The following is a 25,185-nucleotide window of genomic DNA, read 5'->3' as shown; positions in this document are numbered from 1 at the left end:
TCTGGACAACTGCATGTCTTCAATTCTGTTCTTTGGATGATTAACTGATTTGGATTTGGGGGAAAAGTAGTATGGGAGCATCTAAGCAACATTAAATAAATCCTTACACATAAAGAAGCTGAACTAAAGTTTCACTGATTAATTCTTCACTTTAAAGTTTTCCAAAACAACTTTAATGTTTTTATCTAACATTGTATTGTTCAACATAGAACATTCAGAAAGGAAAAAAATAAACTCAAGAACCCAACAGAAAAACTGTAGAACTAATCACAGGATTTTGCCAGAAAGATACTGAATTAAATAAGTAATTCTTGAGCTTCTGCTTAAGAGATGTTGCAAGATACCAGGAACAGAAAAATTCTTCACAAAAGGGCTGCTGAAGCAAGAAGAGCCGAGTCTATCAGCTAAGAGAAGCGAGAAGAGGAGGACACAGCTAATCTTTCACAGATAGGCTATGAGAGGGTGCTCAGTGAGCTTTCTCCTTTGGTTTTGCAGTAAATTGGAATCTCTTGTATTAGATATAATTCCCTTGTGTGTGTTCCCTTTTCTTGGTTTCTGTGCTATCCTTTTGGAAGGATATGTTGAAGGATTTCAGAGTGAACGAGGAGGACAAGGTCCTGTCCTCATGGGTAGCCTAGGAGAATAACAAATGCTTGTTATCTTCTGCTAACATTGTCTATCTCCACACACATCAGCATGGCTTACCTTTTTCTTTTCACCTGGTTATTGTCTCTGTAATTGGAATATAATGCAGGGTTTGTTAGAAGTAAAATAAATCATTATACTGAAACTAGATTCTAGAATGTCTTGACTAGAGACAGATTTGAGCTTAAGTGCATGTACATTTACAGGCAAATATGCATTACTGAATTATGCCTAAATGTATAATTCTGTTATGGACTTTTTCCTATTGCATTTAAAATATGGACATTAAAATAAGAAACTTTCACAGAAATTCTTGTTGTGATAAAATACTGTGAATTATATATGAGGAAATCTTCAAGGAGTATTGATATAAAAATTGAGTTTTGTGATGGAGTTTCTTCTTTTTAATTTATCATAACAATCATTGTCTTTCTCTAATATACTTTTTCTCTTGTAGACAAAAAAAGTTTGCAGAAACAAAGGGTGAGGTAGCAGAACCTTTAATTTCATTAGGCACTTTGTAACTGGTGAAGATTAATGTATATATCTCTTGCTAATTCTTTTCAATTACTCAGTTCATACAAATTCCCAAACCTTGTTAATTACGCTGAAGTCAAGTGGTAATTTTTAACAGTATTTCCACAGCAAGGGAATTTTCCTGGTCTAACCTTGCCCTCCAGTAGAAACTCTCAGCAGATTAGGCATTCTGACTCTAGTCCATTCATTTTCAGCACAAGCCTAATTGCTGCCGACTGCCTGCCACAGGTACCCTGGTTATTGTACATTTAAGGGATACAGGTTCTTCTGAGAACAAATAAGGAAAGATTAATTGTTTGTTTTGTTTCATCCCAAGAGAAATGTGGGAGCTTAATCAAGAAAAATAATTTCTTGTGTTGATTTGGCTTATTTGTGGAAAGGGATAATTGTATAGAGGCAGGCATAGAGCTATGCATTTTGAAAGAAATTTTGCCATTTACCTACTTGGGGAAGATACAGCAAAATGAATGTAACACAGCATTGGAATTGATGGGGATGGTTCAGAGTTCTCATAGTAAGTAATTTGGCTTCTGGGCTTTTATTTGAACCAATATTGCTAGGTGGTATTGTCATTTGTTTTGTCTGCTTCTTTGGAAATCTAATCAAGGAGACAATAGTAGGGGGAAAAATGCTTTTCCAAATTGTCCTTAATTGCTAGAGCACCAAGTGAACTAAACACACTGATATTTCCAATTAAAGAACTTGTTTCCAGCAAGAACCATTAAATCTAGCTTTCCCAATCTGATAAATAAGCTATCAAAGCACGGAACGGATTAATTGAGAGCAATTAGTTCAAAGCTCATTAAAACAGTCAGACTAAACCAGCATTATCAATGAATGCAAATTTTATGTAAAGCAATAAGAAGCACTGATGATGCAAAATAGAGTTGAGAGTAAGCACTAAACACAAAGGAAAATGTTATCTGTGATACAGAAAATTGTTTTTTTTCTCTCTACAACAAAAGCACTAAAAACAATTTTTCTCAAACCTGTGTTCTGGAAAAATTGAATTACTTTTTACATCTTTACTGTGTACATTTCTCCATTGACATGCTATAACATGCTATACTGGAAATAACAGACATGGGGAAATCACAGATCCTGCAATTCAGAACCGATCACAAGATTTACTTCAATTGCATCTAAAGCTCAAGGAAGTCCTACTTATACTGCAATATTTGTGGTTTTTACTGTCTGGTAGACATGGTAGTCTGTAAGTGTGTTTTGCTTGTCTTAATAAACCCCTGTGTTTGGGAGAGAGCCTAGCACATTTTGATTCTTCTTAACACAGGTGGATGTCCCTAATGAATACGTATCTAGACATTTTTGATGGGTGTTCCTTTCTTCCATCTGTCTATGCTTGCCAAATGGTATTGACCCACATGGTGTAAGCACTGTTCTGCACATGGGTCCTGTGGATGGTTCCCTTAATGGCAAACCATAGGAAAACTGCCTGGATACTCCCCTAAAGTGCCAGCCTTTTGCCTTTTGAAAATCAATGCATCAGCATGCAGAGAAAGCCTCTTTGTCACCTTAGATATTGAAATAGGCTTTGAATATTAGTATGTTCAAAGAATGTATTGCATGCTGGTTCAGTTATTAATAGTTGTATATATAAAGCTTTGGAGTAATACACTCCCTCAGGAAAAGGCAGGAGAGGATATGCACTAAACAGACTAATTTCTAAGTCAGCTCTTACGGAACTCTTTTGGCAAGGTAAGTTGTATCACTACTGTGTGTGTTGGCATCACTCAAGTAAACTGACAGCACAAATATACCAGCTGCCACTGCTTTTAAAACTACCCTCTTGAACAGCAGTTTGTGTGGTACATCCTTGGCCTTTACAGCAGCAATGTAGCTGAAGTCTGCTTTTGTAGAATTACAGTTTTTAAATGGTTGGATAACAATCTTATTTCTTATGCTGTTGCAACCCACTGGCTATGTCTATTCTAGGAAAATGAAAAGGTCAGTGATAACTTTCCCAATAAAGCCTTCTGAGAAAATGTCATTCCACTTATGTGTATCTGACTAGGGGAGTTCCTCTTTCATTTTTCAAGTATCTTATTTTATATTTCCAGAGTATCTCTGGTAGGGAAATGCAGTATTTGTAACTTAGATAGTATGGTGTCATATCAGCTCATGAACTGATGATGACAGACATACGGCAACAGACGTAGTACTTTTAACATGGGTCATTTATAGTATTTCTCTTTACATGCTTGCTGTCAAGTCACTAGGAGCTGCAGTTTTCTGAGCAGCTTCCCTGTAATGTCGGCTTCTGGAAAATGTTCAGAACGCCAACAAGAAATTATAAGGAAATTAGATGAGTGAATCCTCTCCCGGTTTTGCCAGATGTCAGCACATCCAGACATCCAGGTGTGCTTTTCAGCATGGGATCCAGCTCTCAGACCTGTTTCAGTGGAGAAGATTCCTGATGTCCTTTATTTCAAAAGCAAATGCAAAGCAACAGGACATTGCAGAGGAGCAAAGACCATGCACAGGACTCACAGTCAACAGTCTTGCAGCCATCAGCATTTGGCCACCCAGGTGGCCAAGAAAGCAAACAGCATCCTGGCTGTACCAGGAATGGTGTAGCCAGAAGGAGAAATTAAGTGATCACACTGCTGTACTTGGCATCCATGAGACCACACCTCAAGTCCTGTTTCAGTTCTGGGCCCTTCACTACAAGAAAGACACCGAGCTGCTGGTGCAAGTTCAGAGAACAGCTACAAAGTTGGCAAAGGATCTGGAGAACAAGGACTGTGAGAAGAGGCTGACAGAATTGGGAATGTTTACTTTGGAGGAGACCTTACTGGTCTCTACAACGGTTGGAAAGGAGTTTGTAGGAAGGTGTGTTCTTCCTTCTTCTCTCAAGTGCATAATGATAGGACTAGATGAAATGGCCTCAAGTTGCACCAGGGGAGGTTTGAGATCTGTGAAAAAAATTATTTACTGCTACTGAGTAGTCAGGTGTTGGAATGAGCTGCCCAGGTAGGTGGTGGAGTCACCATTCCTGGAGGTATTTGAAAACCATGTAGGTGAAGCACTTCAGGACATCTGAGTGAAACAGATTTTGATACATGTATTCTGTTTGGGGCGGGGGGTGTTAACACTTGGAGTGGTGACCACAGAGGTCTTTTCCAATTGTGACAGTTCTGTGATTTAAGCAGCTGTCTCTACATTACCCATCAGATGTTTGTCTGTGTTTTAGACTCATTCAAGGACATGTGGCATGTTAAAGAGTTTGAAAGAGCAGTAGTTATCCAACTTCAAATGGTGGACTGATGAGAAAATACACTGCAAGAGTAAATTACTATGGGATATTGGGGTCTTTTCACAGTATTGAAAATAAAGGTTAGTGGACTTTGTGATTAATTTGTGCTTTAATGATGCAGGTGGGTGTTGATAAATGTGGTCCAGTGCAGATACTCAGGAACAGTATAATTAATGTAGAAGTACAAACAGTATTTCAGTGAAGAGGCATAACAGCCAGGCTTGGCATCTAAAAAAAAAAAAAAAAAAAAAAAAAAAAATATTGAAAAATTTGAAAAATTTAGTTGGACTGATTCATCTCAAATGTGCAGCAAGTGCAGGATAGCCAGGGGATCAGGCCCAGCCAGCATGGGTTCAGGAAAGGCAGGTCCTACTTGAACAACCTGAGCTTGTTCTAAGACCAAGTGACCCACCTGGTGGACAAGGGAGAAGCTGTGGACGTCTGCCCAAACTTCAGTAAGGCCTTTGACACTGTCTTCCACAGCGCTCTCCTAGAGAAGCTGGCAGCTTCTGGCATAGACAGATATCCTCTTTAGAGTAGATATTAGGAAGGATTTCTTTACTGGGAGAAGAGCCAGGTGCTGGAACAGGCTGTCCAGGGAGTTGGTGGAGTCATCATCCTAGAGGTTTTTGAAAACAGAAATGGGCATGGTGATTTTTTAATTTTTTTTACTTTTTATTCATTGGGGGGAGGTGTTGATGGTTGGAAGAAGCGAGGCTAGAAGTCTTTTCCAGCCATGACAATTCTGTGATTCTGTGGAATGTATCCGCTTCAGTTTCAGGGCACTTCTCCAGGTGCACTTGCACAGATGGCATATTGTCTTTTATTAGCTTATCATGGAGTCCAGAATCTGAGTAAGCCTTGGACCACAGTACTGTTCTGTCCTTTCATTGAGGCACAAGAAACATGACTTAAATAAGAACTGAACCTTAGCTTCAGATACCAAAGCTTATTTATAGGATACACTGGGGCCTTCAGGGACAGAATAACTACTGGTAAGAAAAGGTGCACAACAACCTTTTTAAGAATTTTTCATGCATGGGAAACCCAGAGACCAAATATTTGTGCCAAAAAAAATGAGTAACAGTAGTAAATATTGTTGTCTAAAAATATCAGAATGTATGATTCATTAATTCATGGTTCCCAGTTTCAACCTCATTTATGGACTTTACTGACCAAAAATGTTATATTGCTCAATTACTGAGTGTGAAGATAACATTAAAAATATGTGATTTCTGGAGAGCAGCTTATCATTCTTGCAGTATTTTCATGGTATGATAATTTTTAACAGAAATCCAAATAGCTCTGTTATTTCAGTTAGGGGGCTAACTTGCAGTCTTGTTTCTCCTTTACAGAGAAGTCATCCCTCTTTCAATAACAACAATGCATAGAGTTTTAGCCAAATCTGCAGAATTGCTATGCTGTGATAAATGCAGCCCTGTGACTGATGCTTCTTGTCTGCCATCAGCATAGAATAAGTAAATAAGCTTTTGCTGACCAAGTTACAATGGTCTGTTTTCACAAGTAATTGCATTATTCCTCACCTTTATCAAGGACTCCCTTGCTAGTAAGTTTTGGGAGGGACAAGTGTCAAGGAACAGAACCATAATGAAGTACCTGCAATTGAGCAAGGATTACACTGCTCCGTTAATTCTGCAAAAACTTGTCAGTTTGCCACCCAAATAAATGCCTGGACTGCGTAAAACATGGAGCAGAGTGACCTCTAGAAGAAAAATCAATGGCAATTCATATTTCATATGTCTATAATTGCTTGTGAGAGCATGGCAGCAGTTTGTTTATAGAGCAGCACATTCTAGAATAGATTGTTTCCTCACTTTTTCCTCTTTTCAGTTGTGATACCTCTCGTGGACTGTGGATCGCAACCAGACGCAGCAATAGACAAGCTTTATTGGTGTTGATTTTTTTTTACTGTTCTGACTCTACTGTCTTAAGAATTGCTGCACCATGCTCTCTTTGAACCAGTGCACTAGTCTATAGTCACTGGGAAACAGTGTTCACAGCTGTTTCCTTGGAAGACTGCTGAACGTGGGGTTTTTACCTTTTTAGTAGGTAAGCTTTTATCCTATGTGAAACCATCCATTTGCTAGTGTCTTGGTTATCAAACTATTGTGTGTCCCTTCATTTTTAAGCAATTTATCAGAGAGGCAAGGAATTCTCACAGTCTACTAATTTAAAGACAGAATTTTGAAAATATATTTTTTCCCTTTGCTTTGCTTTGTTTTTTCATTTTTTTTAAGGAGCTGTGGTAAGATTTGTATCCCCACTGAGGACAGAGATGTCATAGGGATAGAGAAAATGCCGCTCACTTTATGGATTACTGTTAGGTCAACAAAACTTTGGCAGCATTGATTAACTTGACAGTGAGTACAGCAGTACATTTATCACTTATGGCTGTGCTGTAGAAAATCTAATAAGAGGCAAACAATTCCCTTTAGAGCAGTAACAGGTTCACTGTGGCTAACAGAGCATGCACTGGAAATTTCTGACTTTAAATTATACCCTTGCTGCTAGTTGGGTCATTGACTCAAAGCTACTGCACTTTCACTGTTATGTTCTGTGTTATTAATTTGAGCAAAATTGTTTTGGCTTCTATAAATGTGATCAAAACATATATTAGAGTTCATACAAACTCAAATTCTTTCAGAAGGCAGACAGGAGGAGCTTGATCCGGGTTTCATTATGTAGAAGGGACAGCTGCCTGTTGCAACTACAAATATTTGGTATCTTACAAGGTTTATAAGAGGTGGTGGATTCCCTGTCCCTGGATGTTTTTAAAAAGAGGCTGGATGTGGCACTCAGTGACATGATCTAGTAACCACAGTGGCAGTGGATTACGGCTTGGACTTGATGATCTCAGAGGTCCTTTCCAACACGAATGATTCCGTGTGATTCTGTGTAAGAGAAAATTTTGTAGCTGTTGCTTACAAATCTGCCTTTGGTTCACATATGCAAATAAACCAAAATCCCAGTCCTGTCTTACACTTAATAAGTTTCATTGGTTGGTCAGAAAGGCTTTTTTCATATCTGCAAATATGTGCTTTATTAATTACCAGTATCTACCTTAAAAATTCCATGGAAGTTGATTTATAGATATATTCTTCTAGTTGGCTTGTTTTTGTTAAGACAAAAGAGATTCTGAGAGCAGAACCATGAACAGGTGCTGCTGCTTGACAGCAAGTTGTTCTTTGGTTCTAATCTGATTGTGAAATTATTTTTTTATTCAGTATTGCTTGATTACTTTTTAATAGATTGCCTCTGGAAGTCTACAAGCAGTACAGTGAGAAGTGTCTTTGTATTGCAAATATAGAAGAAATACATTTTGGAGGGTTCTTTAAAGTCTTGTACCGGGTAGCTCTCTTAAATGGAAGCCTGCATAAGTTACTCTTTTACAAAAGTATACCAAATGTTTGCTGGTTTTTTTTTCCGGTTCAAATAACCCAAAATAAGTACATGCTGCAAATCTGAACAGTTATGTTTCCATGTACAACAAGGAGAGAATTAGAAGAAAATGCAGTATTAAGAGCAGAACAGAGCATAAAACATGCAAGTAAATCTGAAACTTTAATCCTGCTGATACAATCTGCAAAATTGCCATTCAAATGAAAGTGTAGTTAATTTTTTTTTTAATATTAGGATATATGGCTCACTAGAGTAGAGAGCCTTTGTGAGTAGCAACAATTATTTCGAGTACTTTGTGTTTTTTTAGAAAATTGTTAAAATTTGAGGTTTTGTTCTGCAGTATCCATAAAAAATGATGTCGTTTTCTTTGTTGGGAGAGAAGTATTCTGCTTGAATCAATTGTCAGGAGGCTTAATGTAATAAGGCAGTTTGTGGTCTGCCTAAAAGAAACACTGTGCAAAAGAAATTCCCAAAGCAGTTTGTTTTTAACAGAAAAACTGAGTTCACCTGAAACATAAATACATTGAAAACCAAGACTTAATAAGGTAGAGCAGCTTTAGAAGGCAACAGTCTGGGTTGCTGTGCAGAGCATGTATTGTGACGGCCATGATTTAACAAAATATCTGTGTTAATGGAAGCATAGCTCTGTCAACAGCATAAGAGCAGTTTATTTACAAAAAATTATGGGGCAAGCTGGCATAAGTCCCCTTTGTATAGTGAGGGGAATAAAGTACTATCAAAATAGTGCTTCCTGTTTCATTGTCCTTTTTTTTTGATTTGCAGGAAAAAAAGTTGTGTTTCTCACTCAGTGCATTTTAGAGGAAATAAGACAGCTTTCCACACTTTTTCCAGGGTTCATACAATAAAGGAGATACCCTACTGCCTGCCTTACTGAACAGAGACCTGCTATTGATTAACTATCACACTGGCATCAGAACTACTCTTAGGATTCAATTTTTTTGTTGTTTTGCATATTTTATTGATCAAAAGTGGTAAATGAGCATCAAGCGTGCAAGAAGACGATGAATTGTTTACTTGCATAAAATAACCTTTCAATAAGGGAAGATGCATTGCTCACACTTTTGGTGCTGTTCTGCTGCCCGAAGCAGATGGCATTCAGCTGCTATTGATTTGCTCCTATAGTTACAGAGCAGCATGTAACAAGGCATGCTCATTTCTCTGAAAGAGAGGTGAGGTTTTTTGCCATGGTGGTGGGAGTAAAAAATGGAAGGACGGGGGGGTTGGGGAATTGTTTCAAGATTCTTTTTTCTGTAAAAAAAAAAAAAAAAACCAAAAAACAACAGGGAAGACCTTGCAACTTGTGTTAGCAGCTCTGTGCTAACAAAAAGCAGTTTATATGCTTGCAGAGAAAGGAAGTTACTTTAGTTCTAGCATTTTTGGTAACACTAATTCCCACCACATATTGAATCCATGAGTACTTGAGATTGTAAAGTGGGTCCAGAATTCAGCATTGCATATACTACACCCCCCTTCCTAGCTGCTGTCTTTTTTATTTATACATGTTTTTTACTAGTTTTGTGAAAACTGTCAACTCCCTAGCAAGACAAGATCATACTGCAATATGCTGGGCTTAATTCTACAAATAGATAACTTCACTGGTGAATAAAGAATTTAGTGATTTGCTTTTGGATCTCTCCTATAATGTTGGAGTCAGGGAAAGAGGGACAAAGAGAACTTTCTCTGAAAGTTTATTTGAAAGAATATTTAAGGCAGAATTTTGGAATGAACAAGATGTTTGAGTATTTAATGAAATGTAGTCAGAAGAGAGTTTCAGTAAACAAAGCATAGAAATCGTAGTTTTAGGATAAAACATGTTAGGTAAATGGAAGTCTCTCTTCTGGATGAGTACTAGAGTAGGTGGTACAGTGAAATGGTGTACAGTCCTTGATGAATCTGTTTTAACATAGAAATAAGCCATCTGTCAAGATCTACAAGTGACAGTATGAGGGTTAACAAACCCATACTCTTGGTAACAAAACTGGACCAGTTAAATATTTTGGCAGCATGATTATCACAAATTAAAGTCTTCCTTGCCCACCTGACTGTTCTGCAATTACTGCTAGAAGAGCTTACTGTTGATTTTTGAATACTCTTGAGCATCTTCTTGCTTTGGTGTTGTTGGGGAAAATAAAATAGTTTACTCAGTCATGACTGCCCTGCCATTATCCATCTCACTTATATGATCTTCCTCTTTAATTAAAATAATCCATGATTTTTGACCCCTGACAAAATATTTTCACACCATGGTTAGTAGCTAGTTATTTATCAAGAATTTAATTTAAACATGCATATTAGTGTCTGTTAAAAAATGTCCTACTTCTATTCAAACTTCTGTTCTCTAAGATTGATTCCAACTTGCTTGTGTAATTTATGCTGTTTTAAGCATTTTTAATATCCATATGGTTCGATGTCACTACATCTCGACCATTGGTTACGCTGCTTCTGTAGCATAAGAAGGCAAGAATAGATTCCCTGAGTCTTTGATATTAAGCTCTTAGTTTCATTTCAGAATAGAAATGTCTGATGAAAGAAACCTTGGTGATTTTTTCTGAAAACAGATGCTTTTGAATCAGTGGTCAGCACAGAATTTACCTCATTGTTCTAGGCTGACTGGATCTTGCTCACTTAGGGGGCTAGAGAAATGTTCTAAACTTAAGAATTATTAAAAACAGAAATTAATCAAATGGGACCTGGAAAAGTGCATGTTTTTAAACAGAGTTTTCTCTGTTAGTGTGGTTCTGTAAAAAAAGTAGTTGCTTTCACAAATTAAATTATATCTATTTTATCTCTCAGTTGCCCCTGTCGCTATAATTTCTGAGTTTATTAGTACATCAGAACTTAATTTGACCTTCGTTATTGTTGTGTAAGCAACCACCTCATTAACTACAGAATTAAGATATTAGAGTAAGTTGATAGTATATTAATAATTCATAAAAAAACACAAAACCAACAAAAACAAAAACCTGTTTTTTACCTTATTTTGCCACTAAATATAAGTACAGGTCTTGCAAATGCAACATATATTTTCTTGTTAAAGTGAGTAAAATTTAATGTAAACTTCAGATATTTATTTAAAATCAAACTTATCAGTTTCTTTGTAGTTACTCTTCCAACATCGCAAAATAGCTTAGAGTCCTTATTCAACACCACATTTCATGCTGAAAGGGCAACAAACCTTAGAAACTAAAAAATAAAACAAAAAAAAATCCCTGCCATATAAAGCTAAATATATTTGCTCAGCTACTTTACCCCTTCTTTTCCTCTGCAAAAATGACACAATGAGTTCATTAACCTGAGGTGCAGTGAATTCCCTGTGCTTCCTACATTCTCTTGTTTGGACTTCGGAGTGGGTACCTGCTGCTTAATCTAATTAGTTTCAAAGGGAATGTTGAGTCATTTCTCAGGAGTTTACTCTAACCCAAAACCTCTGACAAGAAAATGTCAAGGAGACAAAATAAGAAGTTATTGTAGAATTGAACAGCATTTTTGTTACCATACTTTGTGGAATCAATGCAGGTGAGGAAATCATCCTCAAATTATTTCTATAATTTTGTTATGACATTTGCATGGCTGTCGTTCTTGTGGAAAGTGAGACTTATTTTCATGGCTAACTTCCTCAGTGTTCATCAACCACATGACTCTTTCCTTGTTCCCAGCAAAACCATCAAAAACAGTTAGATCTCTGGGATCAAAGAATCATAGAATAATTTGGGTTAGAAGGATAACTCTAAAAGTCATCTAGTTCATGTTTCTTATGAAGGAAAACAGAAGTGAAAATGCTATTTCAATGGTATTCTTAAATGTTTCAGTGTTTTCCTCAGCTTTTTCACCTCTAAGAAGCTGTGTTATTTGACCAAAACCACATTATCTGGAAAAAAATCCAACATCCAGTCCAGTATCTGTGCCTTAACAGAATAGTCTGTGACATTATCCAAAGTGGGGATTTTGGGCTATCAAGAAAAAGTTGGTCATGCTGCAGAGCTGCTCCTTGGTTTCTCTACTGAGGTAGAGAATAGTCTGTTGCATTTGTTACAGTAACTCTTTTCTGTTTATCTTCGTTTTGTCCTAATCTTATTTGGCTTTGCAAATCTGTAAGTAATATGTGTATTTCTAAAATAAAACTCAGAATTGACAGCAAGAAAGAGATGCTTAGTCATCATCCCTGCATCACCCCTTTATCTTCACTGCCTGTAAATGGGGATGCTGTCTGCCTACCAAATCAGCCTCCAGCTCAGTCCTCTCTCCTTGGCAGAGCTCCTGTGTCCCCTCATCAAACCTCCACCCCCACTCAAGTGGGAGAAGAAGGAGGTAGAGATGTTATGAATGCACAAAAGCTGACAAATTGCCTTTTACTATAGGGCTTTGCTGGTGAGGACTGACAGGTGGGAGCAGCCTCTTCCAGTCATCTGAATGGTCAAATGAAATGGAAGGAGGAGAGTTGTCCTTTCCAGCCATGCTCCATCTTCATTCTCTGGGAGAGCCATCTGTCACTGTGGACTACTATTAACCCTGTAACTCATCTGGCTTAGCATCTTCAATGTCCTGTGGCCTGTGGTTCAAATACCTGTTCCACAAAGAAGTCCATCTTTCTGTATAAAGCCCTTCCCATTTTATAGTAATAATATATCATAATAATTTCAGATTATTTCTTGATTCATTTTCTTATAGCTATTAATACACCTCTGATTTGCTTTTTTTAATTTTTGCTGGAAAGTGAACTTATCTTTTGAGTGATTTATTGTAGCCTCCAGAATCTCACTCCTCTGATCACTAGTAGTCAGTCTATCACTGTTTGTTATTTTATTCTGATATGCATCACTTTGGACTGTGTTCTCCTAACCTCTCTTTCAGGACTTGTAACTACTTACTTATCTTTGCCGGGATCATGGCTGCTGGGGTTACCTTAAGGCCTTTGTCAACAGTCTTTTGGAAATGAAAGTAGAAGTTATCAACAGGGCCACATTTATCTGTGCTTGTTGATTGTTTCAGGAATAGCAGTAAATTTTGAAACTGGATCTCCCTTCACAGCAGCCGTGTGATTCTTTCCATCCAGACATATTTATCCATATCTCCACTATTTCTACTCCTTAATGTAGTTAGTAATAACTTCCCTTACATAGCCATATGAGTTTTAAAATCCCCAGTTCTCTCATGGTACTCTTTTCTTTTTTTCAAATTATTCTAATGATTTTTTTAATCCTCTGATTCTAAAGCAGCCTTAGACATTCTGTAAGCCAATGTTAATTCAGAAAACTCATCAGTGAGTTACCTTAGGTCTTTGAGAGGAATACTCTGTGCTTCAGACAAAAAAAAGGAAGAACAGAATTATACTCTCAGAGTTCAGTTTACATCTGGCGGTGACGAATGCTGATGGGTTGATGATTGCTGTTCATGGATAGGACAGGTGTATTCTTCACTGGGTGAAAAAATTGGCTAGATGACAGGGCCCAAAGAGGTGTGGTGAATGGAGTTAAATCCAACTGGCAGGTTGTCAGAAGTGTTGTTCCCCAGGGCTCAGTGCTGGGGCCAGTTCTCCTTAGTGTCTTTCTCAATGATCTGCATGAGGGCATCAAGTTTACTTTCAGAAAGTCTGTACGTGACACCAAGCTGGGTGGGAGTGTTGATCTGCTTGCGGGTAGGGTGGCTCAGCAGGATGCCTGGAGAGGATGGATTGATGGGCCAAGGTCAATTGCAGGAGTTTCAACAAGCCCAAGTGCCATGTCCCGTGTTTTGAGTCACAACAGGCCCAGGCAACACTGCAGGGTTGGGGAAGAGTAAAGCTGCCCAGAGGAGAAGGACGTCGGGATGTTGGTCAAACATGATCTAGCAGTGTGACCAGGTGGCCAGTAAGGCCAGCAGCATCCTGGTCTGTATCAGTGTGGCCAGCAGGGGCAGGGAAGTGACTCAGCACTGGTGAGGCAGCATCTGGAGTACTGTGTTCAGTTCTGAGCCTCTCACTGCTAGCAGTACATTGAGGTTCTGGAACATGCTCAGAGAAAGGCAACCAAGCTGGTGAAGAGTCTAGAGAGTAAGTCATATGAGGAGGGCCTGAGGGAACTCGGGCTGTTTAGCCTGGAGAAAATGAGACTAGGGAGGCCTTATCACGCTGTACAACTGCCTGACAGGAGGCTGTGATTAGGTGTGTTGGTCTCTACTCCCAGGTTACAAGTGGCATAACAAGAGAAAATGGCCTCAAGTTGTTGCGCCAAGTACATGCACTACACCTCCATACTTAGAGGAGGAGCACTCTCAGGACTGAAGAAACAAGTGCAAGTTTGAAAATTCTGGGACTGTTGTTTTCTGTACAAGCTTTATTTTCCTTAGAGTATGTATTTATGATAATCTTTTATTATCTGATCCATTACTGTGGATTTTTGCTTCTTTTTCCCATCTCACCTCCTTCCCAGTGCACAAGGATCAGCATAAAAGGAGCACAGCATCTGACTGTGCAGGAGAACCAAAAAGCTTACCAGTTTTCCAGACTTTCCATAGTTTGCAGTTTGAATGTTGGGTTTTTTTTTATTACAACATATTTGTATTTAGTTCATGTAAGCTTTCAGAAAAAAAGTACTGCAATTCTAAACCTCTTCTGCTTTACCTATTGTATCATGGACCGTTACCATTTAATGGTCGCTTTCTTCTGAATGCTCTTCCCCTGTGCTCTTGAGACTTTTCCAAGCAGAACTGCCTGATTTCTTTACAGTCCTAGATGTGTATTTTCTGGATCTACTGATTTATATATATTTTTTTTTAAATATAAATATATATATATATGTATATATATTGTGTAAGGTATTCCTGCACCTGTTTGTTATCAGCAACATTATTGACACGGTCTTAATTACTTGTTAATTGTCTGTTGTCGTAGCAGTCCATTGACTTTTAAGAAAGACTACAGCTGTTTTAAAATCAACGTTAATTTGGTATCTGTCATTAATGCCTCTGCTTACTCTTTGTACTACTTTTTTTCTGTTGCTCATTTTTAAAGCCTTTCTTGTTCCTACTAACTTTTTAAAATATTATTAACTCATCCTGCCCTTCTGCTTCTTTTTGTTTTGCTCCGTTGATTTCTTCATTTCTCATCTAGCTTTGTTTTAACCTCAAATCCTTTGAAAGTGTCTCAGGAAATCACATTGACTGCTTTCTTTCATTTTTATTTTTCAAAGGGACTGTAATCTGTTGCACTTTGTTTCTAACATTTCAAGGGCTGGTCTCTTGTTTTGCTGCAGAGAAAGTCACTGTTTACTCCCACTACAGTATGCTCCCAGTTTTCAAAAAAAGAAAAATTCAATATTGAATTTTTCACATCAAATGGATTATATTTTATCACTGAGCCTCAAGATAAACCACTCTGCACTTAGTAATTAAATATTGGTTAGACATGCAATTGTGTAATAAATTTCTACACCAAAGTAATCACTATCTTAAAATTTACTTGGTAAGTTTTTATAAAATTTAATAAAATCAATGAAAACAGTTTAAAGTTAGGTTGGGTGAGCCTTACATTAAAATGTTAATAGTTTATCATAGAATCACATAATGATTTGAGTTGGAAGGGACCCTAAAGATCATCTAGTTTCAACACCCCTGCACTGGGAGGGACACCTTCATCTAGACCATGTTGCTCCAAGCCTCATGCATCCTGTCTGTGCACGTAACCAGGGAAGGAGCATCCAGAACTTCTCTGGGCATACTATGCCAGTGTCTCAGAACCCTCATAGTGAAGAATTTTGCCATAAAATCTAGTCTAAATGCTTGAAAATGCTTTCTCTTTTCCTGTCACTACACACCTCTGTCAAAAGTCTCTCCCCAACTTTCCTAAAGCCCCACTTCAGGTACCAGAAGGCTGCTATTAAGATCTCCCAAGAGCCTTCTCTTTTGCAGGCTCAACAACCCCAACTGTCTCAGCCTGTCTTCATAAGAGAGGTACTCCAGCCCTCTGATTATCTTTGCCTCCTCTTGACTCTCTCTCAATAGGTCCATGTGATTCTTGTGTTGGAATTCCACATGGGGTCTTAGAAGAGTGATGTAGATGGGAGAGACTCATCTCCCCTGACCGTCTGGCCACGCTTCTTTTGATGCAGCTCAGGATATGGTTGGCTTTCTGGGCTGCAAGTTCATATCACCTGTTCATGTTGAGCTTTTCATTAACATACCCCAAGTCCTTCTCGTCAAGGCTGCTCTTAACCTGTTTTCCTCCCAAGCTTTATTGGTACTTGGGATTGCCTTGACCTATAGCCAGGACACTTGATCTTGGTGACCTTCATACAATTTTCACCTCTCAAGTATGTCAGAAACCCTCTGGATGGCCTCCTGTGCCTCCAGTGCATCAGCCACACCACACAACTTGGTATTGTTGGCAAACATGCTAGAGGGTGCACTCAGTATCAGTGTAAATGTTACCAACTAAGATTTTAAACAGTGCTGGTCCCAATACCAACTGCTGAGGAACATCTCTTGTCACTGAACTCCACCTGGAGTGGAGCAACTTCTGTGTGCAAACATACAGCCAGTTCCTCATCCACCCAATGGACCATCCATGAAGTCCACATCTCACAACAAGGGTGTTGTGAGGAACAGAATCAAATGCAGAAGTCTAAGAAATTGACATAAGTCACTCTTCCTTTATCTGAGGCTGTAGCCCTGTCACAGAAGGACACCAAACTGTCAGGCATGATTGCCTGAAATGAATCCATGTTGGCTGTCACCTTCTTATTTTCCATGTGCCTTAGCATGGTTTTCAGGAGTATCTGCCCCATGATCTTGCAGGGCACAGACGTAAGACTGGTTGGCCTGTAGTTACCCATATATTCCTTCTTCCCGCTTTTGAGGTGTTATGTTTCCCCTTTTCCAGTCAGTGGACACAGAAATATAAACACTGTAATGAATTTCTGCTTACATATTTTCAGTGGTTATCCGGCAGTCATTTAACCTGTTTGGCTTCCCTTCCATCTAGTTTATTCATCCTCTGTGTAGTTGGAGAAAGCTGTGACAGATGGATTTGTCACTCAGAAGGTATCCGATGACTTCTGAGATCACTGGAATTATAACAGATTGATCTGAAAGTTGGTGCAGGAATTTCTCAACTGTACTCCAGTCTTGAGATTCAGAGGTGCAATTCCTCTCTATGCCTTTTTTTTTTTTTTTTCTGTTTATTAATTTTTACTTTTGTCACTTTACATTAGCTTTCAGATAGTAACTTGAAGATCTTTGTTGGAAGTGTTTGGGCATATAATACATGAATATCTTGTTCCCTTTCAAGCTCCACTGTGTAGGTGGCACTCTTGCTGTTGACTTCCATTTCATATGTAGTTTGGGAGTGTTAGCTAGTTGATGCTTCGTATGAAGCATCACTTCTGTATCATTGTATGTGCATTTGCATGCTTCTTGAGTATCTCTGTGTAGGGTTTTATAACCTTTCCCTTTTCTTACAAAACTGCCCATCAGTGAATGTTTCTGGTAGTAATGAAAAGCAGAGAATCCTTACTACGGCCACTTAAGTGACAAATTTTTTGACATAATTCTCCTTGAAAACTTACAGCAACATATTTACTGCAGAAGACAGTGAGTTCCTTCACAGTTCCTCACAGTGGATAGCAGATACTGTACCCTTTAAAGTACAAAGCCTGCTACTAGAAGTCCAGTTCCTTTATCTTCTTGGTTTTAGTTAATGTGTTCTTTTGGTAACCTTTTCATCATTTCATGGGATTGTGTAAAGCAGTTCAGGAAAAGCAGGTTAATAGAAGAATAGAGACTCTTAAAGTGTTCTAAAAGATGTGGGTTTTGGTCCCAGTGGATACTGACACTCCAGCCTACTTACTGTAGCTGGAATGTATTGATTTTCTTCTCCCCCATTTTAGCTGCACCACTGAATTAGGTATTGTGAAACATCTTTCCCTGTGAAGAGAGGAAAATCTGTCATGAACTTTTTCACCCTAACAGTACAGCATTTCAAACTAAACCCGATTGAATGGAAATGTCTGTAAGGACTCTTAAAAACCTTGTAACTCATCTCTCCTTTGTCCTTCTGCAATAGCTCTTCCAGCAACCTGCAGAAAATATGACAGAGCTTTGGAATGACTAATTTTTACATTTTCATTTAAAACTGCAACAATAATAATAGTAAAAATGAGAGAAAACTATGCATTCCAGTGGAATGATCTCCTAAGGTTAGCAAAGTGGTCTTGTTCGGGTTTTCAGCAAGATGTTCAGTTACTGTATAATTGGCTGATGAGTAGGTTTGGACCTAACTAGAATGCCACTGTTCGATTTCACAGTGTCCTCTGTGAAGATATGTCACCATTTACCATGGCTTTAGTGACAATTTTCTAAAAAGGAAACTCGTGGGAAATCATTATGCTGTTTATATATCTCCCTTGTTGGAGAGCATTATCCTGTGATATTTTAACACTGTTTTCCACTGCATGATGGCATCTAGCTAAGGTTAAGGCAGAACAAGTCCCTTTGCAATTTTGTGACTATATTTTACTTGCTGAAGGAGAAAAAATAACCCACAATTAAGTATTTCAGATGACACTGAAAGAACATGTGCAACTAATCAATGACATCCTTAGGGAACATGATTTTATGAAACTGATAAGGTAGAAAAATTGGGATTTTTGTGATTTGTGTTACATAATAATAACTGCTCCCTTTCAATGAAAAAGACATTTCTGCTGATGTAAACATCAGGCTTTCCCTTGTGTGTTTTTTTTTTTGTTTTTTTTTTTTTTCCTGGAGCACAGAGTAGTTCATTAAAGTGTGACAGTAACAGATAAACACCGTTTATGGTTTTCTGAGAAAGTATGGTGCTTACACTCTTAGTTCAGATTAAATCAATGAGCTTGAAAAATGTACTTCTGGAGCTACTTCCCAAGTCACTTGCTAGAGGTTATATTAGGTGTTTTGGGGTTTTGGGTTTTTTTTTAATTTATTGTAGGAAGGAAATACATGTGCTGTGTTGTTTGGGGTTTTTTTTCCTTATATTAGCACTCCAGGGCCCATATTTGAAATTCATTGCTATGATCTTGGATCTCGGTAGAATTCAGATTTTTGAAAAAATCATATTACTAACCAACTAAAGTGAGGTTTTATTTCTTTGAAAATATATGTCTTTCCATTTCTGGCTGCAGAGCAAACAGGGCTGTAGACCTATTTACAAGCCCATGTCAAATATTCACTTGAAACAAAGTGTATGAATGAGCACATTACACAACAAAGTGTAGGTAGTGGATGTATTTCTTACAAGTTTTCAGTCAGAAGTAAATATTCTCATGTGTTACGGGTTGTTCCATGTAAATCAATCCAATTTGGATAATATGTATTTCTGACTTAAGGGTATTCTTTTTAACACTGGAATAGAAACAAAGAATGCTTATGTTTTTCTCATTTTGGAATACAGCTAGATGGACACACCCAATCCAGCGTGGCTGGGTTTGGGGGGATGGTGTTTAATCCCTTTAATCCATTTTTTTCCTTTTTTTTTTTTTTTTTCCCTTTGCTTTCTACAATATATAGTAAATGGCTGGATTATGTGCTGGGTCACAAAGATGAAGTGAAGAGCAGCCAGAAGACAAATTGCCCCTTTATTAGGATCATTAACTTGTATCGTTGTTTAATTTGAATTATTTATGTCACATTCCATTCCGTTTCAAAAGCTCAAAAATCCTTCTTTCCTCCGTACAGTCTTTCCTCCCTCCATAAAAGTCTGGAAATAATAAAATTCCCAATCAAGAGAAGTGACATCAAAAATACAGTGCAGTCCAAAATTGCCTTTGCTTGTCTGGAATGCCTACATTTTTCAAGTTTCTTCATTACCAAAACAGAGTTATTTACAGTTAGCAAATTACATGGATTAGCGTGCTAAAACTATTGCTAACACCTTTTTGTGAAATGTATTTCATTGGGACAGTTTTAGCAGGGCTTGGGCTGACTTGATGCATGTGGTAAAAAACAAAACAAAGCACAAAAATAATTAGAATGAGAGATTAATTTAGAGTGAGTGTTAATAGAAACAAATAGGTTTGTAAGAGCTGTTGGAAGAACTTCTCTCTTCTTCCCTGACAGTCACTGTTCTATTCAGCAGCCTCACCAGGCAGCTCAACTTTTGGAAAAAGGTATCAGGAGGTATAAATCTTGAAGCAGCATGTAAGCATAGAAAACCCTTCAATATATTTGTACAACTTTTTGCAATTCTTCATTGCATATAATTAGTAAGATGGCTTTATTTGAGCAAATCATACATATTGTTATGCAATTCACACACCCTCTGAATATGCATCCACCCCTCCTTCTGTGCATAACCTGCAAGCAGAATAAATTTTACAGTAGCAGAGTGCTGATTTTGCAGAATGCAAACCAAGTGTCATTTTTTAATGCAGCGTCTTCATAGAGGTGAACTGGAAGGCTTAACCTTTGCCAGCATTTCAGACATCTGTGTTTGTTTCACCCTTTAAAATCTAGAACAGCAAAGTTCCAGAGCTACATTTTTCCCTATTCCTTTTAAAAAAATTATTAGTAACAGCCTCAGCTGTAGAAGGAATGTAGACTCTGAGTCCAAATTTGCAGATATAACAAAAAAAAAAAAAAAGGGCAAGTTCTCAAATATGTTTTCAAATGTTTTTCTTATGTTTATGCACATCTTTTAAGTAATTTTTGCACTGAGTTCTCATTGCACAAATAATGAAACCATTTACTATAAAACATGCTATAAAATCTAGATGACCTCTAGATGTCTCTTCCAACCTAATTTTTTTTTTTTTTTTTTTGGTGCTTCTGTTGTTCTCTATATACCAAATGTTATTGTAACATAAATGAATACACATGCATGAATGTTACCTCCTGAATGTAAACAGAGTAATGTTTCCTCCCATCACCAGTCTTGTTTTTTCTCTAGATTTTGTTTCTTCTGATATAGGGTGTGAGGATGAACGGATGAACTCGAATAGTTTTATTTGTAGAAGTGGCTTTATTTATAAATCTAATTAAATTTCTTCCATGCGTATGTTCATTCCCTATCTGGGCTTTACGAAGGAAAGTTCCATAGGAAAGAGCTGTGGCTTTCATTAGCATATGCAGTTTGTGTGTTACCAGAGGGTATGACAGTATGAACAGTAAATAAGTGTGGGCTTAATCTTTCAGGTGAGGCATAGGTTGAGTTTATGAACTGTTTCAATGCCTTGTGAAAATTCAAGTTCAACAATTATTTTTGGTCTGCTTCTTTATCTGTCATAGACCTGTTTTTCTTTAAAAGTTATTGTTTCATTGTTAATGTGCACTTAAGCATCTAATTTATTTGCTGTGTACCTTTAAGTGTACTTGCAATTAATTTGCTGAAAATTGTCTCATCACTGGAAAAACAGAGGGTGAATTACATCCAGCAATTACATCATTGCTGTGGAAGCATGTGGAAGGTGTAGCCAGCAGCTCTTTGGTCAGAGCTTTGTTATTAGGAGTCACAGTGCAGATACAAGGAGAATGTCAGAAGCTGATCTTTTAAGCTAAGCACAGTTTCCCTTGCTAGCATTACCAAGACATGCATTAATAAAATTGTACAAAGTGAAGACTTCCATTTTCCACTTATGTGCCAGGCAGAAGTCTTCTTTGAGGTGAACACAAAAGCACTGAGCTGTAGCTGGTTTATATTTTAAACAAACAGAATTGTATTCACAAATGAGTTTGCCAATAATATAGTTCCAGAATCAGATATTTTTGCGTGGGAGGCATCTAGCTTGTCACTAGTGATAGCAGATGAAGAATGTTGTAGGATAAACTAAATGTATTTATATGTGATTCGTTAAGAACTGTGGTTTTCCTACTGAAATGAAGCCCTCCAAAATAAGTGTAAAAAATGGAGGAGAACTTAGAAGTGTTGCAAGGAGGAGATATTTTGGCAGATTGAGTAAAAGTTTATGGTGTCTTAAGATATTGAAAAATCTTGGGTATCTATTGTGTCTTTTTTTTTTTTTTTTTTTCACAGACAGTCATATTAGAAAATGAAGAGCTCCCTAAAATATTTCTTGATTTCCTGAACGTCCGCCATGTACCTACCTTGCCAAAAGCAGAAAGCTGTGGGTAAGCTCTTACTTACTGAAAAAAACATGGAAGCCAAAAGAGCCATGTCCACTCAGTGCTGATACTGTTCCATTGACTTAAAATGGTCTTGCTGCCGCCTCTAAGACTGTAAAATAAATGAGCAATAGGTTCATGTTAAGTATGTTTATATATCCCCAAAAGGTGGTAAAATAAATCTAGGCTTCTCCAAGACAGAAGTGAGGTTTAATATAGTATTCTTGGAAAGCAAAGGAGAATTTAAATGAGAAAAATGGGATTTTCTCATAGATCTTGAAGTATCTGCTGAAATGAATTTTGTTATATATTCATACACACTCACTAAAGATGCATAGAAAGCCTTTGCATGTGTTTTATGGTCATAGTATCTGGACAAAATAGAATTTCACTCTGTGATAATTTTATGATTCCTGTCTCTGAATTTGAAAATGAGATCTTTCACTGTTCTGGTGACATTTACTCCAGCGACCCCATTGTCCTTCCTCTGGGTAGGGTTTTGATCAGGATGGAAGAAGGGAATCTTAATATGGTTGTGATGAGTATAGTGATTATATGAATACCCCAAAACAGTGTGACTGAAAGCCCTGTTACCATCTGCAGCTGTATGGTTTTTAGAGAGAATAATTTATTTTGCTGTGCGAGCTGAAGTAGCTGCAAAGTGTAGCAGCATTACCTGAACTTGCTCCCCAGAAAGCTGTGTGGCCCTTTTCCACCTCAGGTGAGACTGTGTGGATCTACAGTGGAAAGAAGGCAGTTCGAAAAAAGTGAGCATAATTTTGAGGCCCCCTTTGACTCAGAGTTTTCTGTGGTCCATGGGAATTCAGAAGCTGACAGACTTTAGTTTTCACTTGTAATTAATGACATCAGCCAATATCCTCAGTGTGACTGTGCCCCATCACTTCCTAGATAGATAGATAGATAGATAGATAGATAGTGAATCAGTTCAAATAAAATGGATGCTGTAATTATCATGTAGTGGTTGTTGGATAATGATATGATCTATGTTAATTTCATCACTAATGGCCAGAAGAAGGAGACTCCCTTTGATTCTTCTTGAAGGATTTGGTGTTTGGTTTGTTTTGGGTTTTTTGTTTTGGGTTTGTTTGTTTTGGTTTTGGTTTTATTGTAGAGTTAATTTTGTTGTAATCAAAGCTCCCTCTCACTTACTTGCAGCTCTTTTGATGAAACAGAATCTGAAGAATCAAGGTGAGCTTGATTCCTACTCTTTTAGGACACCGGATTAATAAACTACTTGAGATTATTGGCATTTACTGTATTTGCTCCTTGCAGTTGACAAGGTATCAGTAGTTTAGCATAAAATTTGTTGTGTTTCTTAAATATTACAGCTAGTTTCATCAGATGCACTAGGTCCATCCTCTTGTAGCGTTAATTGAGAGCATCCTTAAGCTTGTACTGAAAAATTCCTAATGAAACTCTGATAGAATACTGCTAGCTCTTAAACTTTTCTGGGAAACTTTTTTACCTGTTGAAAAATATTTTTCATAGCAAGAAGATTTAGCAGAAGGAATTAGAGGTTTCAGTTCTCCCTATTGTGTTTGATAGAGCTTTGTATGTACCTGGTTGCAGTACCTGGCACGTGTATGTACAGAGCAGAGTGCTGGCAGTGCCGGGGGGGCGATGGATGTCTGTGCCATGACCAGGGTGGGAGACAGCCCTGTAAGAGGCTTCCAAGGGCTTTCTTCCCATGGGTGAGGTGTACACCGACTTTTTTGGGGGATGGAAGAAACTGGTGGAATTCTACGTCTGCTTGATAGCCTGTGGACCATGGAGCCTGCTTGTAGGTCATTTTGGAGCCTGCATTACACAAAGTACGAGGTAGCAATGCAGGATCAGGAGGCCTCAAAGCCACCTGCAGGCCTCTCCTGGATACACCTCTTCACCCCCAACTTCATGTTGATGGTTTTGCTGTGTCTGAGGAAACACAGTTTGCCCTTTTTGGGCAGCACCGGTGTGCAGGAATGCACCATTCCAGCATGGCTCTGCTCGGCCACCTCACTTTGTCAAAACTAGTTTGTAGAATATTCTGTTTGCTGTCCCTTGATACTGACATCCCTGTTCTTGACCTTTGCAGCAAACTGTCCCACCAGCCTGTGCTGCTGTTCCTAAGGGATCCATATGTCTTGCCTAAAGCCAACGGTAATCAAACTTGTCATCTGTTAACAGCGCTCTACTGATCTGACCCTGCACCACATAAACCACGTTATTATTAATACCCTGCCTAATCAAATGACACTGGTCCAAAATCTAATAACCTGTCAATAAAATTATAGTTCTTGTGTAAGAAACCATTAAAACACTAAGTGGGGTGGCTGATTTATAAGAGGGTAGAATTTTCTCCCTCAGTTGTTCTCTCAGACAAACCTACTGAGAATTCAAATCAAAAGACAAAGAACATCATTTTTCTTTTCTTTTTGTTGACCCTTTGGGCTATTTTGCCTGAAGGATTTGAACTTAAAAGCCCAGTCCTTTGTAAATGTGTTTTCCATAAACACCAGTTGACCTACTGTGAGCATGTTTGTCTTTCCATTTGGATTATTACTATTTCTTGTCATTTGTAACCTCTAGAGCTCTTTAGACAAATAAAATAAGAAAGTATACTTTAAGTATAATGGATTTGTTTCACAGGACATTTATGTTAGTCTTCATCTCTTAATAGTGGTTAAAATGGTTCAAAAGTGTGTTTGAAACAGCTTGTTATAAACTCTTTTTAATAAAATGTTCTTTGGTTTATTACTTTGGAGAACTTACCTACTGTCTGAAATTAAATGTGTGCAGGAAAATAATACCATTTCTAGTAGTGTGTTCCTCCTTGATTTGTCATTTTACTTTTTTGAACTGTTACTTCTACTATATTTTGTATTAATGTAATACACTTTTGAGGGAGAATTTTCTCCTTAGAGCTACATATTCAGGTTTCCTTGTGCTGTTTTTGTCTTAATATGGCATTTTGTGTATTTATACAAACTAGTGTGTTGAAATAAAAAGTAAAGTTCTAGAGCTGCCTTGGAAATCATGAAATTTTAAAGGATAAATTTAGGAAAGAATGCTTGTTTGCTTGGAGTATTTTAGCTAACAAAGTGTCCTTCCTTGAGGTTTTCTCAAGATGTACATAAGTACTTGAAGGGAGGATGTAAAGAAGACAAATCCAGGCTCTTTGTAGTGGTGCTCAGTGGCAGGACTCACTGAGGGTGACCCAG

At 37.8% G+C, this 25,185-nt stretch overlaps 1 protein-coding gene and 1 long non-coding RNA gene across 3 annotated transcripts in view; both read left to right on the top strand.

Moving 5' to 3' along the window:
- LOC139789641 (uncharacterized) overlaps nt 1-25,185 on the top strand; it is a 354,871-nt gene that overhangs the window by 193,951 nt on the left and 135,735 nt on the right. The window lies entirely within an intron of this gene.
- The window catches only part of SNX24 (sorting nexin 24), a 94,616-nt gene that overhangs the window by 64,838 nt on the left and 4,593 nt on the right, over nt 1-25,185 (top strand). For both annotated transcript variants that reach the window (XM_071732216.1, XM_071732217.1), the window contains 3 exons: nt 21,876-21,970; nt 23,141-23,173; nt 24,060-24,124. In XM_071732216.1, coding sequence (XP_071588317.1) covers nt 21,876-21,970; nt 23,141-23,173; nt 24,060-24,124 — 193 coding nt within the window. The remainder of the gene's footprint in view (nt 1-21,875; nt 21,971-23,140; nt 23,174-24,059; nt 24,125-25,185) is intronic.

Source organism: Heliangelus exortis, chromosome Z (assembly GCF_036169615.1).
Source record: "Heliangelus exortis chromosome Z, bHelExo1.hap1, whole genome shotgun sequence".
NCBI classification, from domain to species: Eukaryota; Metazoa; Chordata; class Aves; order Apodiformes; family Trochilidae; genus Heliangelus; species Heliangelus exortis.
Note: the sequence above shows the minus strand (reverse complement) of the source record. Positions and strands in the feature narration are given on the sequence as shown.